This window comes from Aulonocara sp. 'chitande type north' Nkhata Bay, linkage group LG15 (assembly GCF_057382095.1).
Source record: "Aulonocara sp. 'chitande type north' Nkhata Bay isolate Kocher_YH1m ecotype deep benthic linkage group LG15, A_spYH_male_GT1.1, whole genome shotgun sequence".
Classification (NCBI taxonomy): Eukaryota; Metazoa; Chordata; class Actinopteri; order Cichliformes; family Cichlidae; genus Aulonocara; species Aulonocara sp. 'chitande type north' Nkhata Bay.
This window is the reverse complement of record NC_141358.1, coordinates 18,456,596-18,476,120: the sequence shown is the minus strand read 5'-3', so window position 1 is coordinate 18,476,120 and position 19,525 is coordinate 18,456,596. Positions and strand designations below refer to the sequence as shown.

The 19,525-nt window shown below is 41.0% G+C and overlaps 2 protein-coding genes across 7 annotated transcripts in view; one reads left to right on the top strand and one right to left on the bottom strand.

Annotated features, from left to right (window-relative positions):
- hadhaa (hydroxyacyl-CoA dehydrogenase trifunctional multienzyme complex subunit alpha a) overlaps positions 1 to 816 on the top strand; it is a 10,794-nt gene extending 9,978 nt beyond the window's left edge. For all 4 annotated transcript variants that reach the window (XM_086264793.1, XM_086264792.1, XM_086264791.1 and 1 more), the window contains one exon: positions 72 to 816. In XM_086264793.1, coding sequence (XP_086120919.1) covers positions 72 to 241 — 170 coding nt within the window. In that variant the 3' untranslated portion in view covers positions 242 to 816. The remainder of the gene's footprint in view (positions 1 to 71) is intronic.
- On the bottom strand, positions 782 to 19,525 carry garem2 (GRB2 associated regulator of MAPK1 subtype 2). Of its 3 annotated transcripts, XM_086264787.1 has the most exons (9): positions 19,245 to 19,525; positions 16,617 to 16,757; positions 10,988 to 11,118; positions 10,186 to 10,351; positions 8,646 to 9,496; positions 8,259 to 8,291; positions 8,029 to 8,149; positions 6,218 to 6,387; positions 5,310 to 5,491 (listed from the first exon to the last, which is right to left on the bottom strand). In XM_086264787.1, exons 1-9 carry the CDS (start codon positions 19,354 to 19,356, stop codon positions 5,438 to 5,440), a joined length of 1,779 nt encoding a protein of 592 aa, XP_086120913.1. In that variant the 5' UTR covers positions 19,357 to 19,525; the 3' UTR covers positions 5,310 to 5,437. The 3 variants fall into 3 exon arrangements, with proteins under 3 accessions (XP_086120912.1, XP_086120913.1, XP_086120914.1); XM_086264788.1 differs by lacking the exon at positions 8,259 to 8,291; XM_086264786.1 differs by lacking the exons at positions 8,029 to 8,149; positions 8,259 to 8,291 and having other exon boundaries at positions 782 to 5,491.

Here is a 19,525-nt window from a genome sequence, read left to right as displayed (position 1 = left end):
TATATTAGTAAACTGATGGTTATCGATTGTGTTGGTGCTAATCGACCTTTTGTTATTCCTACATTTATCAGGTCCGTTCAGATTTGTTGACACATTTGGTGCAGAGCGCCTTGTGAGCCTCATGAAACGTTTTGAGGATGTTTATGGAAACCAGTTTACACCCTGCCAGCTTCTACTAGACCACACCAAAGACCCCAGCAAAAGGTTTTACCAATCATCCCCCTCCCTGCTTCAATACTAAAAACAACTTAGCGTTTTGAGAGAGGGACTAGTAGTCCCCCCCTTTGGTATGTCTGAACTGTTAGAGCAGCAAATATGTCTTCTAAGATCAAACTAAAGGAATCAACCTAAAATAATCCAAGGAAAGATTTCAGAATAAGGTAACAGCTCATTTATGAAAATAAGCTGCTATTAAAAAATAATTGTATAACTACAAACAACATTTCTAGGAGACCAAATGGTCTATTATAACTATCTACCAGCTTTACAGATTTCCGCTTACATCATTTATATAATCAGAAAGTGATACTTTCATGTATTATGTGTTATGGCTCAAGTGGGTGTGACCACCAAACTTTTTTTTTTTTCATCTTTTTGGGGTGTTTTCTTTCTTTTAATTTATTTATATTTTTTTATACAAATTGTGGTAATGTGTCCAACCTCCCCTGACCTATGCTAAATTAGCCATAACCCATTTTGGCCCGCAACATGACCAAATGAAGCCCAGATGTTGCAGCTATCTGGATTCTATCTGGCACCAGTGTTAACTCAAACTCCCAACAACCAAAATAAAAAGTGAAGGTTGCATTAAAACATCAGGTGTCATTCGGTTTATTTTTTTGATCTCTCCTTTATTTCTTCAGTGGCTTTGTAGTTACAAGATTGCAGAGTAGATCAGTATTACATGAGTGTAGTAGATCAGAGTGAAACTTTACTTCAGCTTTTGCCCTGGCTGAAACCCATCAAATCTGGGGATAATAGTAAAAAAAATTACAGGTAGTGATTCACAACAACATAAATTGCATTGTCAGTTATTTGGATCATTTGGATGATCTTGCTTTGTGATTGCCCTCAGTGTAGCCAGTTATATTACAATACTGTCCTCAGGATACACCCCTCAAATAGAACACACAGGTAAGAGCAGAGATCTAGTTTGGGGCCGGGGGGCATCTGCCCCTCTCTCAGCAGATTTGTACATTAGCAGATTTGTTCAACGGCTCAGTAACACAAATATCTAGTCAACCACATGACAGCAACTTAGTGTATTTATGCATGTAAACATAGCAAAGATGACCTCCTGAACTTTAAATTGAGCATCAGAATATGGAAGGAAGATGATTAAAGTGACTCTAAATGTGGCATGATTGTTGGTGCCAGATGGGCTGGTTTGGGTATTTCAGAAACTGATCTATTGGGATTTTTGCCACACAACCATCTCTAGGATTTACAGAGTAGTGTTGTTTTTTTTAAAGGGAAAATATCTACTAAGCAGCAGTTGCCTTGTTTGGTGCCAGAGGTCCGAGAACAACCAGAATGCTTCAAGCTGACAGGAAACCAACAATAACTCATGTAACAACTCATTACAACCAAAGTACACAGAAGAAAACCCCTGAATGCACAACAAGTCGAACATTTAAGCAGATGGGCTACAGCAGTAGGTGTCAGCTAAAATGAAACTCAGGCTACAGTTTATATGGGCTCACCAAAATTGGATAACAAAAGACTGAAAAAACTCTGCCTGAATCTCAATTTCTGCTGTGACATTCAGATGGCAGGGTCAGAATTTGCATAAACATGAAAGCATGAATCTATCCTGGCTCATAACAACTTCTCAGGCTCCTGCTGGTGGTGTAATGGTGTAGGGGATAACCTTAATAGCAACATTGCTGACCATGTCTATGCCTTTATGGGCACAGTGTATTAATCTGATGGCTAATTCCAACAGGATAAAAACTTCAAACTGTGGTTTTTGAACACACCAATGAGTTTGCTGTACTCAGATGGCATTTTTGGCATGTGGTGAAAAAGGAGATTCGCATCACAGATGTGTAGTCAACAAATCATGTCAATGTAAGCCAAATTTTCCAGCACCTTGTTGAATCTATGCTACAAAGAATTAATACTTCTGAATACCAAGGTGTAAAAACTAGAGATGGCACGATACCACTTTTTTATGTCCGATACCGATACCGATATCATAAATTTGGATATCTGCCGATACCGATATGAATCCGATATAGTGTTTTTTAATCAACAAAACTGTTTTTTAAATATCTTGCTGCATTTTGTATAAGTTCATACTCAAGTTTAAAACAACAACTACACTAAAGCTATTCTGTTATACCTGTATGCAAAAAAAAAAAAAAAAAAAATTTCATAGTTCAGCAATACTGATCAATCTAATAAACTTAAACCTACACCATCCTCCCTATTCTGGTATTTTAAAGAGTACTTAGCATAAATATTAAGCAACCTAACTAATAGGGTTCCAACTCCCAGCAACAACAAAAATAAATAAATAAAAAATAGGGAACCACCCCTCACGCTCCACCTCATGATGCTTAATCGATGTAATCAACCTTAATTTGATGCAGTGTGAAAAAAAAAAAAAAATGCACGGAAATCAATTATTTTTCAAGAAATATTAAATAGATTCAACATCTTTCTTCAACAAAATTGCAGACTGCACAGATGGTACCTTCCCAAAGGAAAAAGTACTATAGCTTACTAGGGTATATATATTAGACTTAATAGTCACTATATACAGTAATTGACTTCTATTCATTTTACATCAGATTAAAACTTTGGGTGTAAGATTCAGATAAATATTAAATAATTAAAAGCGAGACATCTTAAATGAGAATAAGAAAGAAAAGTATGTCTTTGTGCCCCCTTTTCCCTGTTCATGCCTTATCGGCCCCCCTGGCTAAACTTTGCTAGATGCGCCCCTGCACAGTTACAGCCGTCAGCTACGTAGAAAAAGATCCTCGAGTAGAAAGTAATATTAAATACATTCTAACAACAGCTGATCAAGCTTAAACGTGCTGCTGTTGTTCAGCCGCTGGTTTCCTCTTTCTGGTGCAAAGTGGGCCAAAAACAAACAAGAGACACGGACTCGCGACAGAAAAGCCGATCAGCTGATCATTAAGCAGTTTCATGATTGAAGTAGCAGCCGGAGAGCGAGAGGCAGTCACTCGTTAAGCTTAACGCAGGAATGCTTTACAAACATTCAGAGATGGACTTACACACTTGCTTTACTTCTCTCGGGGATAACTTTGTCGGAGATGAAATGCCGGGTTGCTAGCGAAGCTCCAAATGCTCAAACAGACCACCGACAGGTCCCGCATGCCACAGCCGCTCTATCACGTGATGCATACTGCTCCGACGTGCTAACGTTCTGAGGTGAGTTACGGCCTGTTGCAAGTTTTGTGAGGTGCTTTCGTGATATTTAATGGATCGGATTACATTTTTTATTTTTCTCCGATATCCGATCCAGTAATTTAGGTCAGTATCGGACCGATACCGATACGTAATATCGGATCGGTCCATCTCTAGTAAAAACATCTCATTTTTAATGCTCTAAGAAGAGAAACTGAAGTGTTGTGCTTATTATCATTTTTCTGACTCAGTGATTTTAGGTAGAATTTTTTTTTGTTTATTTATTATACATTTTTATGTGAGTTTCTTTTTAATTCATTGAACAAACTTCACAGCTGTTCTGTCCAAGACTTAATAACTTGGGCTTTTTTATGCTATGTAGAAAAGCAAAGAGTAGCTGTGTTAACTTATTACAAAATTCGACTACATTCATTATCAGTTTCTAATGTCTGCTATCTGAAGATGAGGTTTGTGCTGATAACCTCATGCTCGGCCAGGTGGAGCAAGTTCAATGAAGAATTCTCCCCTGTCTCTCTCGCTGTTGCTTTTCTGTCTTTATTTTAGGTCATCTGCAGATGTTACAAGAGATTATAACAGAAACAAAGCACTCACAGATGGATCTAAAACAGTGGGTGAAAAAGGCAGCAAAGGTAGTGGCAGAAATATTAGCTTTCCAAGGAAACTGAGTGGTGACAATTCCTGATATTGCAGGACTTTGATCAATCTATGTGGATGAGAAATCTGAGGTACTCTTACAACTCCATTTCTGAGTTTTACTATAACACTCATTGTTACCTTTAAAGGGACTGTTAATAAAAATATCATCCCTCCCGAAGCATAGACTGACCTGTACCAAAAAAAAATCAGTCCAAAACCTCAGTAATTTTGTCAATGACTGCTCAGAGGTCTGATATTTTTCATATTTTCCTCATTGTTCTTTTGAAGGTAGTTTTAATTTACAACAACCTCCCACTTTATCTGTGCCAATTACATTCCACTGAAACTCAGTGAATAAAGAAGGATGTCTAAATGACCTGTATAGGGTCAAAATGTTACAATTCCTTAAATTACCTTGTCTTGAAATTAATTTAACACCTATTGATGACTAAATAAAGTGTCTAAAAAGTGCTGAAATTCTGTTCATTCATCAAATCTCATTTAAAGTAAAATGATAGAAATTTCCCCTGCATATCAAATTCTAAGTTGAACGGTGTGAACGCCACACATTGTTTAAATCAGACTTTAAGTTCCAAAGAGGGCACTTTTATCCTGGAGCTCTCTGTTGTAGCCATTTGTTAGTAAAGTAGTGCCAGACTGTGATTCAGACAGGAAACATGTCAGTCTGACTTTGAGCATTAGAGCCAGTCAAGTGTCAATTCTACAGTTTGACCACAGTGTGGCGTTGTTTCCTTCAGTTTCATTCATTGGGCTCAGCAGCCAGTTGGTCACAGTGGAAGGCACATTCAGGGAGGCTCAGCAGCCAACAGGCACATTCTCAGGACAGTGTGTATATTAGATTTTGGGCCTCCAGCCCTGTATGAATTGTGTGATCTTGGTCACATGGAGTCGGCTCAGGTGGAAGTCATGTGACAAGATATCTTCAGTCAGCTGCACCAGCAAGCTGCCATCGATTCGCTCCCTTTGGAACACGGACACCGCTGCCTCTGATAGGCCAATAAACCGCAGGCAAGCTGAGACTTCCTCCAATGACAGAGCAGACAGGTCAGCGGGAGGTCGCCAGGTAGGGTCAGGGAGTGGGGACAACCCCTCAGGGACTCCTGTTGATGTCCCACCACCCTCCGCGCCTCTGGAAGAATCTGTTGTGGAATTGGGAGCAGGCTCAGGCGAGGGACAAGGGGACTGGCGGTTGAAGGGGTTCAACGCCCCAAAGGGAGCAAATCGACTCTGTGGGGGTGGCGGTCTGAGTCGAAGTCCAGAGGAAGTGAAGGAATCCACCCATGGCTCTGCCCAGGTGGCTTGTGCAGGCTGAGGATTGGCTGCGTTGTCTGTAGGGATGCCAGAGACAGGCTCAGGACTAGTAGGATTAGGGGCAGAGCAGTCACCCCAAGAGCACGGGTAACAGTAGAGGGAGGCATCGGGGGAGGGGGAGCAACTGGGACAAGACAGAGAAAATGGAAATGTTACATATCAGCTACATATCATATTTACAAAAGTATTTAAATGACCATATTTCAAGTTCCAGCAGCTACCTGCTGAAAAATTCTCCTTAGCTTGCTGTCAATTCATAAAAAATGTATCATTCCATATATCGTCTATTTATAGAACAAGCAAACAATCAATATGGAGCTTCATATTGTAAAATGGCATTGCTTTCTGTGCTTCTGTCAGTTCAGATTAGATAACCTTCCCATACTTTCTTTCCATATACCTTATAATCTTCTTTAAAGGGCAAGAACGGGAAATCTGTAAGCAGTAACCTTTCAGAGCTGAAAAATGCAGCCAAAAAAAAAAAGACTTCCCCGCATGTTGGTGACTTATCAGACAAATATTATTGCTCGTCAGGTGGGTTGCACTAAGGAAAAAACAATCTAAACTTGAGACTTGAAAATAGAAGTCCACAAACTAATGGGTGTCTACATCCATATCTTTTGGACATTTTTCATTGCAATTTATTTGGAAACAGCCATTGCAGTAGCTCTGTTTGAAGCTACAGTATTTGGACTCTTGCAGTAGTTTGGAACTCGAGGAACTTCATTCTCTCCCTTTTCGTGTAATCAATCATGTCAAGCAGTGAAACCAGAAAAGGCTTTCAATCCTCTCTAAAATGATACCAGTATGTCAAAATAAGGATTTACACATTACGTGTTTTATACTGTACCTGTCCTGTAGTCCAGAGGAGTAAAAGGAGATGTTTGGTCTCGGGGAGGTGGACGTTTTGGGGAAGCGAGGTGGAACAGGAGGGCTGGGAGCTGGACTGGAGATGGAGCCTCCTTTGGAGCAACGAGGGGGAACTGGAGGGGCGATCAAATAGCGACACTCCTCTCTCACCTGCAAGCACAAACCACACACACAGAAACATAAGCATAACAATAACACACACAACAGCCAAATAAAAAAAGGTTAATCTTAAAAATAGACTTCTCAGGAGGCTTTGTGCAAGTGTGTGCGTGCAACACATAGTAAATGTCAAACTTTGTGACCTTTACAACTCAAACAAAGTCCTTACACACAGTAGCAGCATCTAGATACACACACACACACACACACACACACACACACACACACACACACACACACACACACACAGTGTCTTGGCAGGCTAAATATCAGGAGAACGCTATGTGTGACAGGGTATAATCCAGTTGCAGAGGAGACGTCAACACCCACACAAACCTTTCTGTTCCGCTGCCCTCACTTTAAAAGGGAAAAAAAGTTAAACAAAACAAAAGCATGAAAATGTGCGCTTTACAAACAACATACACAGTTACACATGGACACCATTGCCTGGGAAGACTCTTAGAAATGTGAAACAGCTCAGTAGGTAAAACAACATCGTTTTCAATAGGACACCATTTCCTCTTTAAAAAGACAAGAAAAAAGAGATGTTTTAATTCATGGAAGTGCTGGTCGACCCCCAGCTTTAAGGTCAACACTAGAGCTGTACAGAAAATGCATTACCATATTAAAAAAGAACCTTTATAGTCTACATAAAGCCTGACTTGCACCAGTTTGAGTGTTAAAATTAATCTAGTAAATTTCATTATACATCATGTAATGCACGTTATAAATTTCATTATGCGCTACAAAAGGAATATTTTAAGGCAAGTCTGCATTTTTGCTGTACAGCAGCATTTAGGCGAAAACAGTAGAGGTGATTAATTCATTTGTAATCAGTAGAACAACAGTTATTTGGTCTCACCAAAAGCAAAAGTAAAAAATACCACAAATTCACAAAAATGTACAAAGAAAGCTAACAATATATCACCTGCAATGCTTATTTTCTGAAGAAAAAAAATTCCTAGGTATGACCTTCTCAGACTTTTCTGTAACTCAATGTCAAGCCAAACCCTGGGAACTCTGATGGAGCCAGTCAATGAGACTTTAATGGGAGATTTCCTGGCTCCAAATGGGAACTTGAAGGGGTGACTATGCATGGAAGCATGATCAGTCCATTTACAGTAAAGGTAATGTGTTAGTCACACATCTTTGAATTTCTATGTTATTTAAAGAGAGAAAATCAATGACACATGCTAGCTTAGGAAAGACTAGGGCTTAGCTGATGAATAACCACTCTGCTATTGAAGTTAGGACCTTGCTGCATATGATATTAAAAAGAGCAAACTAAAACAACCATGCCAATCAAGTCTGTGGAAATTAATTTCCTTTGGTTATTTTCAGACAGATTTTTTTCTTCTGGTCTCAGCAAGTTAATTCACACAATAATCCATAATCCAAGTAATCCTTATAATATTAAAAAACTGAAATGCTCTATATGTTTAAGAAATTTCTCCTAGGAGTTGTAGTGCTGATTTATAGCAATCACATTAAAAAGCTTCAGCAGTCTTAATAGCTTTAGCTTTCGGTTCAATTCATTAGAAATAATCAGCCACAACCTAAAAACCACTAATGAGTGAAGTGAACGACAGCACTGATTCTCTCTAGTTCTGCTTGGAAATCCTGGGTCCTTACATTGATGGAGATAAGTAGACACGTACGACCAACCCAGGTCAATAACAGCTCCCATGGCAATGTGGAACTGATGATAGTGGTTTCTCCTAAAAGAACAATCCTCCCCGAAACACTGCAAAAACTCCTCGAGAACATGGAAAAAATACAAAGACACTGACTGGTTATCCAGACATGACAGATCCCAATCTGAGCTGTGTAATGTGCCAGAACATTCCCAGAGGATCCACTACCTTTGTTCTAGGACATCTTAAGGGATCCCATGTCTATGGAGAAACAGGTTAGAGCCATTTTGGCAGCACAAATAGGCTTACACAACACTGTGTACGTGGTTTTTATGTTGAGGCTGACCAGCTTATGTATCTCTATCTATCTATGTATATCTGTATGTGCTATAAGAGTAAGGGTGGTGTATTGCAGCATTTCCAGTCAGTGTGCATTACAGTCAGTGTGCGCTTGTATTTGCGTTGAGTGTATCAGTGGGGTTTAAGAGCTGTTGTGTATGAATAATTCAAGGCAGCCATCCTGACTTTTAACAGCCGGATGCTACTGTGGACAGATAAGAAGGATGACAGACTGAAGAACGAGAAGATGGATGGGAGGCAAGGACTGCAACTCACAGCATCAGATTTTGGAGGTACAGGTGGCGGGGTAGACACTCTTGTCACCACGGTACCAAGAGAACCATCCAGTGAGGAAGATGAATGGAAGGATATGAGGTTTGGCTCCTTTCCTAAGCCCTCTGCATTTTGATTGGTCCAGAGTTCCTCATAAGGGATTTCCTCAGCGGTCCTCATTTCACCCTCAGTCCATTCAGGAGTCACATACTCCCTCTCCTCACCTGGCCCCTCCCCTAGCCGCTCTCCAAGGGAGTCCCTGCAGCGCTGAGATACGCTGTCTGAGACTCCACCAACATACCCGCACATTGAGAGACGCTGCAGTGCCGGTGCCAATGAGTCCTGGCTCGACACGCACACGCGAGAGCGCCGTGGGCTCACACACTCCTCAGTCATACACTCCAATTCTGGCCGAGTTTCTCTAACAGCACGAGAGTAGGCATCTGGGTCAAATGCATGTCGCAGAAGAAGGCTCTCCAATGCTGCTTTGTGCACGGAGGCCTCGGCCACATTAAACCGGGGCATGCAACGCAGCAACAAAAAGTGGGAGGGGGAGACTTCCTGATGGCGGAGAACCATGCAGAGCACCACCGTCTTGCTGACTATGTTGAGCAGCTTGTAGCGGTGGCCCTCTCGTACTGCGTGACGGTCGTAGGGGTTTCGTGGCGGCCTCGACGGCACAGACACGTTGACGGGGAGGCGGACTCTCTCGATGATGCTGCGCACCGTGTGCTCCCCCCCCAGCATGCCTTGCTCCAGTGGAGAGCGTGTGCAGAAGCGTCCACGGCAGCCAAAGGGCAAACTGACACTTTGATTGGTGCGATGGTTCATGCAGACCAGGCAGGGCGTTTTACCTGAAGAGACAAAGAAGATATTTAGGAGTTCACGGGTGGATCAGTCCTAACACAACAATAATACAATTTTAACTTTTTCAAAAATGTCTATGTTTGAACCACAAATCCACAGATTTCAATGTGAAGTGAATACCTTTGATCTTCTTGTTACAGCGCAATGTTCTGCTGGGAAACTCTGGGTTCTGAAAGTTATTTTCACATGCGCCAAATACCACCCCCTCCCACCCACCAATAGCAACAGGATATCTTCAACACAAGTGACCTCCACTAGCAGGACAATGTGCCCAGCCACGCTGTAAAAAATGCTCGAGAATGGCTCTAGGACCACACAAAGAGTCCAATGTGTTCACTGCCGGGTCTGGACTCCCAATCCGCAGGACTCATCAAGGCCCTACCCTGCAATCCACAGGACCCATATGATCTTCTGCCAACGAACAGCCCCAGGGAACCTGTGTCCATGCTGCGACAGGTCAAAGCTGTCTTTTGCGGCATGAAGGACACCTAAACAATATTAGGCAGGAGGCTTAAATGTTGCGGCTGACTGGTATTCTTCAAAAAAAAAAAAAAGGAATGAACTTCAGCAACCTTCAGTTCTGCCAGTGCTTTTGTTTTCCTCGTTCTCGTGTGCATGTTCTACAACTGAAACGGCGCTTCATAACTTTACAGCTCAATAGTTCAGCCTGACTTACTTCTGGGAGTCTTTCCTAGTCGTCTAAGAAGCGCGCTCAGTCCCGTCTTTTCCTTTGAGGGAGTGGCACAGAGAAGCTCTGCTTTCCCCATGAGCGACAGCTCATCTCCAGCCTGCAGAGTGAAACTGTAGGGCTCACTGTCTTCACTAAATTCCCCTGAAACAACCTGCAACACAGACATGGATGTATATGTGTATAAGATATTGCATGACTCAGGGATTAATTACTATAAAAGTACTGTTGTGGTTAGTTAACTACCTGTAGTTAAAAGCCACTCCCCATCCATGGACCTTTTTTTTTGGACCAAATTCTCGTCAGCCAATCATGGCCTCGAAAAAAGAAGTCTATATCTAAATTTGGTTAAACAAAAGTGAAAAGTCCTCTTTTGAGGCTATTATGGAAAACTTCAATGCAACTAGATTTCACCCACCATTTCATGTTTTACACCTAGTTTTTGTTTCAGTAATACAAACATCCTTGCCTTTGTTTTTTCATTTGTTATAACATATTTAGATATGAAATGACTGTGATCAGACAGCCACACTTCAAGCATCCACTTCGAGTGCACAGTCTGAGGAGGTTGCAGAAATGTTGAGAAGGAAGAGTGTCCCTTCACTTTTCAAACACCTTAGAAGAAGGCTTTTCACCTTTCAGTTTTGACCAAATCTTAATGCTGTTTAGATTTCATTAAAGCTGTCTTTATTGTCTATTCAGTGTCTGTTCGCTTTCTTTCAAACACGTTTTTGCTGTGGTGGTAAATAGGGCAAAGCTGAAGTGGAAATTCATTATAGGCGTGCCTTACTTTGACACTGAAAGTGATCGTCTCCATGACAAAAACTCGGTCTGGAAAGGCACCAGCAACCTCCTCCACACTAGAGAAATACTGGACTGGATCCCTGACGTCCCGGTCTTCATCCAGCAACTTGAATTTGCCTATAGAGAAGATCGGTGTGATACAGGAGGAAAGAAAGGGGTGAAGAGTGGCAAAGGAAATGAGAGAGAGGACAGAAGAAGATTATGTTGAGAGATGGGAGAAGAGAAACAGTGAAAAGAGGTAGGAAGAGAAGAGTGGAAGGGGAGAGCGAGTTAGGAAAAAGCCAGAGGCGGGGAAAAAGAGCGGGTGAAAAGTTCCTTTTCGGCTGCTTATAGTTTCACTATAAAAGCACACACATCTGCAGCAGAGGAATATAAAGACACCTCGGTGACCTATGACCTGGCACCAGCTCTTTCCCAATCGACAGCCGACTGGGTTGCCACAGTAACAAATAAAGGACCCCCATTCTCACGCAGAGCAGAGACACATCACCATGGAGACACTTACACATACACTGTCACGCACACACACAAACTCATCCCTCTCTCTCTTTGACTCTTTCTGTCCCTTGCTCATCCCCTCGTCTGTAAATCTTTCACCCTCCTGAACTTAAGTTTTGTGCTGTTGAAGCTGTAAATATTTTTTTTTTGCCTTTTTGCCTCTTTTCAACATTGAAAAGAGTCATTTAACAGCCCGTAAACCAAACCGACATTGTTCAAAGGACATTTTAAATGCTTTGCTCCTGTTGGCCAGTTTATCAGACTGCAATGGAACGACTACATCCTTTCGAGGATCCTCCTTCTTTTCACAGAGTCAGAGTTTGAATGAACAAGAGAAGTTTTTTGGGGGGTTTTTTGGGTTTTTTTGTCTGGTAGACAGAGTAGAATACCAAACTCCACCATCATCTACGCCAGAAGCTCTCTCATTCTCTTTTTCTTCCACCCCCCACTTTCCAATTCAAAATGAGCCCCTAGGATAAGGAGCTTCCACCCACCTAACAATACCAGCAAAATCCCACTTTTCAACACAACCCACCACCCCCTCAAAGAGTAGGAGTTGGAAATAAAACAAGGTTTACCACCAACCTAAACAAAGCCCTGCTCAATTCTGGAAATGTATATTTAGTCAAAAGTGAGATTCCAAATGTCGCTGATAGGCAACAGAACACAGATGTGACGTCATATTAAAAAGCTGCTCTTGCTATATGATAAAGCAGGCTGGTATTTGTAAAGGCTTCCACATAAGGCTTTTGGCCACTGGGTCCACCTTACAAGGGTGGTTGCAGCCTCAGTTGCTTCCCTTAATCCCATTCATGATAAGTGATCATTCAGCTTTTCTGTCCTCTGTCATCCCAGCCTCTCAGTGATGGGTAGACGAGGATGCAGACAAGCAGGGAGGAGAAGAAGGAGGGAGGCATCCTGTTGTCCATCCCCACGGGGAAACCTATATTGCACTCATCCTACGCTTCTTTAGACTTCCTGTATGAAGTCATCACACAGACATTAGCTCATCACAGACGATGGCCTGTGATTCCAAAGCAACTCATCTAACATATTTAAAGGGACACAAAAGTAGTGCTAAAAGGATGCGTTCATGTAAATGCGTCTTTTTCGGATCTGTTGGAATGCATCATTAAGTAAAGAGGATGTCAGGCTGATGATTTGCTTCAGGGTCTCCTATTTGATTTCATCACATAAAAAACCACTCTTTGATTACGAACACACTTTTTCACGATTGCAAACTGATTAGACACAAATAAGAAACAACTATATTTATTGCAAACAAACAAACAAAACAACACAAGTAAAGTCAAGGATTACAGCCAGAATAGGTCACTAAAAGAATTATGGAGCTGCAGCCTTCTATCTTTAAAGCTGGACAGATACTCCTTTTTAATTAAATCTTGGAAGCACACAGCATGTTTTAATCAGCTTTTCTCCGTGGCCAGAACTTTTATGTTTGAACTGCACGGATGAGCTGACTGGCCACAACAAGGGCTCTAAACCCACTGAATGTAAGCAAGGGACCTTTGGTTGAGTTTGTCCATTGTTGCTGTGTTTAGTGTAGTGAAGAAGAGAGAGGGGCAACATTACTTTGTGCAATTCTTGCAAGAGGAAAAGAGAAAAATAGGGGGTCACAGCTGGCTGGGAGAAGCAGACAATACAGTCTGTTTGTTGTGTGTTGATTTTTGTCAGAGCTCTGCCTAAGACTACAATGTGAAAGTCAAGTCATATAAAAGACTGTCTTCTGATTATTCAAGCAATTAATTGAGGGCCGTTACCCGCTGGGAGTGAGAACATAAAAGAACAACTCACTCTCCCAGATCCTGAAATTAGGCATTAATATTAACCACTTTTTGAGCTTACAAGAGGCTATACAGATCTTTCCTGTTTATACTGATAACACCCCAAAAGTTCTACATTAAAACGGATATAAACAGAAACGTTGGAAAAAATAACCAATGCTAATGAACAATGCCATTAAGTTGAAAAAAATCTGCATATCTCCGACTCTGCATAGATTTATTTATTTATACATCTAGGAGTTTACTAGAGCAGCTTTAAACAGTCAGTCCAAAGTAATTCCCAGTTATCCTTTAATGAGCCTTGCACCTCCTTAGTTATGACTATAGGAAGGATATCCCCTCTCCATGACATCATGCAGAGCCAAGAGTGAAAAGAAAAAGCCTGAGCTGAGTCTGAAGCCGGAGCTCTTTGGCTCACAGGACTTAAGCTGACCTTATTAATTAAAATATTTCACCATCTTTAATAAGCATTCATGAATATAAGAATAAAACAAAAGCTTGCCTTTATTGTGCGTATTATAATTTATAGCTTTCAATCCAATCTCAACACTAAACCAATAAAATAAGTTTAAAAAACAAAGAAACTGAACAAACTAGTGAATCGTTGTTACCTTTATTGGGCATTCTTTATTCTACTTGGTAATATATATATATTTGCTATTTTATTACTTTCTGTGTTTCTAATCTCTGGGAAATACTAGCTGTCACGTGTTTCAGATATGAAATGCTGAATGATCTCAACATACTCCCCCCTCCCAGCCAAATGTTGTAGCGTGAGGTGACATCAGCACTCCATCAGTGGAGGAAGCAATGGAGAGAAGGCATTAAGATCCAGTTACACTGAGAATAATGTGACTGGGTTGAGAGTTGGAACAATGGGATGGTGGGGATGAGCTCCGGTGAGGTCATGCTGGCTAGACTCATTCAGCAGGAAGACGCGAGTCAATGGACAACTGGAGTCAGACAAGGTCACATGGTACACGAGTGAATGTGTGAATGAAGGTGGTAGTAGAAGATGTGCTCATCTGTACATTAAGAGTTTAAAGTACGCAACTCCTCCGCAAAGAGATTCTATTATGCTTTTATTCATTCCCTGTCTGTTACAATGGCAGATGATCATATTAAGGATAGGAAAAGTTTTATACTGCATAATGAGGGACGAAATCTCTGGTTTAAGTAAACTTGTTTAGAGTATTTCAACTTTTGGATCTGTATAATATCAGAGTGCATGGATGTCCATAATATGGCCACCTCAGGCACAAGGCTCTGAATGTCAAAAGATGACCCCCGCACATCTCTCTTTTAAACATTCTGTTTGTGAGGGACAACCAATCAGATAAAAGTTGTTTTGAAATGGGGAGGAGCTAAGAATAGCTTGACTACACCAAGACCCAGTATAAATTAAATAACTGATTATTTTAGTTTGTAATTCGTTTAGAGGTACTCTGATAGATTTGAAGAATAAAAGTTAAATTAATGGCTCCAGATTATTGTGTTATTTTTTTATTACTTAGCAGAAAACTGACAGAATTACTGGAATAGATTGGAAAGTGTAGGATGTCCGCTAACATTTCTACTGGTACTAACAGGGTCAGGGGAAGGTTTGTGTGTTTCAAGGTGTTTTCATTTTCTTGAACAAGAGTGTGAACTCTCCTGAATGAACTGGAGCATCAGCAATTCTATTATTAATTATGAATTACCTCACATTAATAAGGAGTGGTTTTTACTGACATAACACACAAAGAAGGGAAGTTTCCAATCAACCCTGGAGGGAGGAGTTGGGGAGGGTCGTTATTAATATAAATTCAGTTCGTTTATGACAATTATGTGAAACTTTTTTATTTCTTGATAGATGTAGGAAAAAAACTACTGAGCACTGTGCTTGAAGCTGTTCTTAAGTAGAAATACAGCTGCACAATTTATCCCTAGAGCATGCTGGCAAACTGTGTTGTGTCAAACACAGGATGCAGTCATAGTGAGTATTGCGCAAAAGTCTTGAGACACTGGTCTTTTTTTTTAAATACAGGTATGTTTTTACTTGGTTGGCAATAATGTGTTTGTAAATACTATCATGCTGAAAAATGAAGCTGTTGCCAATCGGATGCTTTGCAGATGGTATTGCACGGTGGCTCAAAATCTGATTGTGCTTTTCTGCATTCATGATTCCGTCAATTTTGACAAGATGCTGAACAACACGGACTGAAATGCAGCCCAAAACCAGGACAGAGACATCATGTTTTACAGATGGTTCTAGACAATCTTTGTTGCTTGCTCCTGACCTCCTCCACTCTCCACAAGTTTGGATTCGTCACTCCATAAGATCTGTTGCCACTGATTTTTAGTCCAGTTCTTTTCTTAACCTTTTCTCCCTGTTTCCCTTCTAAGAATGGCTTCTTGACCGCCACCCTTCCATTGAGACCATTTCTGATGAGGCCTCAGCAAACAGTAGACTGTGCAGATGCACATCTCAGGTCCCAAGTCAGGTGTTTGCTAGATTTGTTTCCTATTTCTCATGGACATGACTTTCAGGTGTGGTTCATCTGCTATAATTTTTCTTGCCTGTACACACCATGCTGTGATATGCCAAATTTTCAGCTAGCAGTACTTTGAAAATAACCTTTTTAGTGCAAAATTGCTATTTTATATCTCTCAAAATGTGTTATCTGTAGAATTTTGCATAGATATAACTGAAGAAACTGTAACAAATAATGCATTTTGGTGACAGGCTGCTTTGGTTCTTTGCTAAGTTGTCTGTTATGTGTAGACACAACACTGGTCCATTCGTGGAGTTGAGGTGCCTTTTGATCTTTGAATGATTCATAGGTCAGTGTTAAGTGGCTTAACAATCAAAAGAATTCTCAGGAAATAGCCAGCTACAAGGAAGAGACTGACAATGAGTGAAAAACAGCCAATTTCCAAAGAAAAGCTTTGAAAAATCTTCAGACAGCCTGAAGAACTACTGCTCAAGACAACTTTAAAAGATGAGAAGAAAGTTAAAATAGGACTCGAGACTCAAGACTTTTGCACAGTACTGTATATTAAGCTTAATTAAATCTTAACACTTTAATTAAATGGTATTATAAGATTTGAAGGAACAACACAAAGAAAATAACATATTGAACTTTCAGCTTATTGATCCACAGCTATTTTGTTTGTAGATGCTTTCAGAGAAAAAGAATCCTGTAGAAATTCTTGACCTGTTTTTTACTCCTGCAGCAAATGAACATTTTAGGGAAAATCTATATATTTAGGACAAAGGTTTTCTCCCCGCTGATGTATAAAAGCAAAGTGTATGTGCAGATGCATGCTCACCCTGATACTGCAGAGGGATGTCAATTTTGGGACCAATTACATAGTGACCCTCCTCTAAGCTGTGGGCCGTCACTGTGGTCCACTGACGGCAGGAGTGTAAGAGCACCACATCGTCCTCTGACAGACCCTCCACACATTCACCTGCAGCAAACAAACACACACTCAGAAAGGAATAGGCAAATAGTGTGCAAGTCTCAGGTTTCTCAATTCTAAGGTCACACTTAGCAACTCAGCAGTGGAAAACATTAAAACACCCTCGTAAAAAGCACACATAATTACCACAATCAGTGATGGATCACCCCCCGCTAACCTACTCATCAGGACCCTGCTATGCAACTGGCAACCTACAATTACACAGCCCCCATACACAAACACACAAACAGGGCAGTCCGGCTTTCACAAGAGCTGTGTAGCACAGTGGCATTGATTTCTGCTGATAGCACAGCAGTACAATTCAATCACGCAACACAATGTTACTCCCAAGCCTTTGAGTCAAACAATCATGTTGCTAGATGGCTGACTATAAACACAGAAAAGGATACTTGGAAGAAATAAAGCACATTATCTACTGAAACAATGTTAGCTTTCTTCAGGAAGTTTTGCTCATTCCAATTCAATGCTTCGTACTAAACTGTGATGTTAGTATGTCTTATATCGCTCTTGCCTGAGGATGTAGTAATTCTCTGTTATCTTAACATTTCTCCCTGTTCAAAACCTCAATGTTTGGGCCACTGTTTTGTTTTAAACTTTGATTTTTGCACCTAGGTATTTCTTTAGTTGGGAGGGAGCTTTGAAAGGGTCTGTGATAAATGCCTTTTTGAAGTTTCCTTTCAATTTAGGAGAAGTGTTATACCCATTTATTTTTTTCTAGGTTCTGAGACAAACCCCACAAACACTTCCACTACTAACCACTCTGATATATTCTAAGGGAGTCAGACAGGTTGAAAACTTTCCTTGTGTAGCCTCAATGCAGTCAGTTGGGTGGCTATTTAATTTGCAGTCTGCAGCGTTCATATTGCAGCCCATCACACTCAATTACATCTTTACCCACTCTTGCCGGAGAACACACACACGCACACACACACACACACACACACACACACACACACACACACACACACACACACACCATATGGATAAACACTGTAGTTGTTTGTTGACGCTGCCCTGAAACGGAGCTGTCATCATGCCCTGCTGTAAATAACTAACTACCATCTGGGCTGGCTGGATATGCAAAAAAGGAGGCATCACGAGTGGGGTAACTACAGTGCAGTTAATAAACACCTACGGGAGGTCTCTCTATGCGATGTTCAGGCGCGCTGCCGGGAGTAAGGTGAGTAATTTTTCCGGGACTGTGACACGGCTTCGGGTGCGCGCTTTTGTGCAGCGGGGAAACTTGGAGGGGTTTTTTCTTCTCCAGAGTTGCTTCTCGTTAGTATTCACTACATTCGCCGACAGATTACAGCATTTGCATATGAATAGAATTGAGCAGCACTTCAACAGCACAACAGATACTTTGTTGCTTTCCAGGCCTCGCTGAGACTGGAACAACTTTGGCCACGACACCCGTCGCCCGTTTCCAAATTAAAGACACCGAATCTGGTGAAGGTGAACGTGAAGGATCACGCTGGCAACGAAAAACATGAGAAATTAATAGAAAACTTGACACTAACGTTAAAACGCGTCTTGCCCGTGTCAGTGAACTAGTGCGGCACGGGTGCAGCGGGTGTATCAAGGTGGCCAGTCTGAACTAAAATATTAACGGAAACACCATCAGATTGGTTTCAAAGTAAGAGCAAGAACCTGGCACTGGCGACTGGGATCAACAATAAAACCTATTAACTCTTAATCCCGTATTACCATTGATGTATGTACTTATTTATTTATTTTTGTGACATAGACATGAGCAACGTAACAAAGATATAATATACTGGACATGTAAATGAAAGCGTATGTTGAGCATGTAATATATCCTCTACTAATCTGTAGTGCCTTAAGTTTAGAGAAGTTTACTGTAATCGCATTTTAATATTAGCAGACCAGTAAAACACATTTTTTTATTTATACTGTTTTTATTTAAAAGCCAATGTTTTTCTTTTAAATTCATTTATTTTAATCTGCTCTATTGCACTCATCTATACAAAACATCTGCCTAAATTAAAGAGTAATTCAATTCGTTGTGCTCATAGATTTGTTGGTTTTGCTCAAGTTAGCTGCTTACAGTTTTTTGCATTTCAAGTTTTCCCTCTTACTAAACGCGCTGACGAATGTGAACATTTATTTTGAAAGTTAAAACCGGAAAAGGTATTTTTTTTCTGCCGACCTTGATGCCATTAAAGCACTTCACACGTTCTCCATTAAATTTGGACACTTGTTTTAAACCCCACCGAACGTTATACTCTAAAGCTTCCCACAAACACACTTTATTTATATTTTCACCCTTTTCTTCATTACTCGTCATCATTTTTCTTCACTAGCGTCACGGTTACGATAATTGTAGTGATAAGGAGCCTCAGCGTTAACTAACAACAGTTGGCAAAAGAATTCAACAACAAAAAAAGTGTAAAAAGTTTCTTATGGTCGTGTCGGAGGTAAAATCACCCAGTGAAGCAGGTTTATGTCTCTTACCGTGGGCCAGGCGGACCAGAGTGGGCAGACGGAACTTGCTGACCACCGCGTCCAGCGGCAGCGCCAACGGGCTCCAAGTGATCTCCGACAGGCTCGCCGACAACTTCTCCATCCTCGCGGGTCATCACGCTACCGGAGATAACGGTGACGATGGTGGCGAAGATGGTGATGGCGATGGTGGTGATGACAGCGATGGACTGGAGAAAGGTGAGGGTGACGGTGGTGGTATAATGGCAAAGAGTTTCGCCATGTTTGAATGTAGGAGAGAGGGAGCGGAGTCA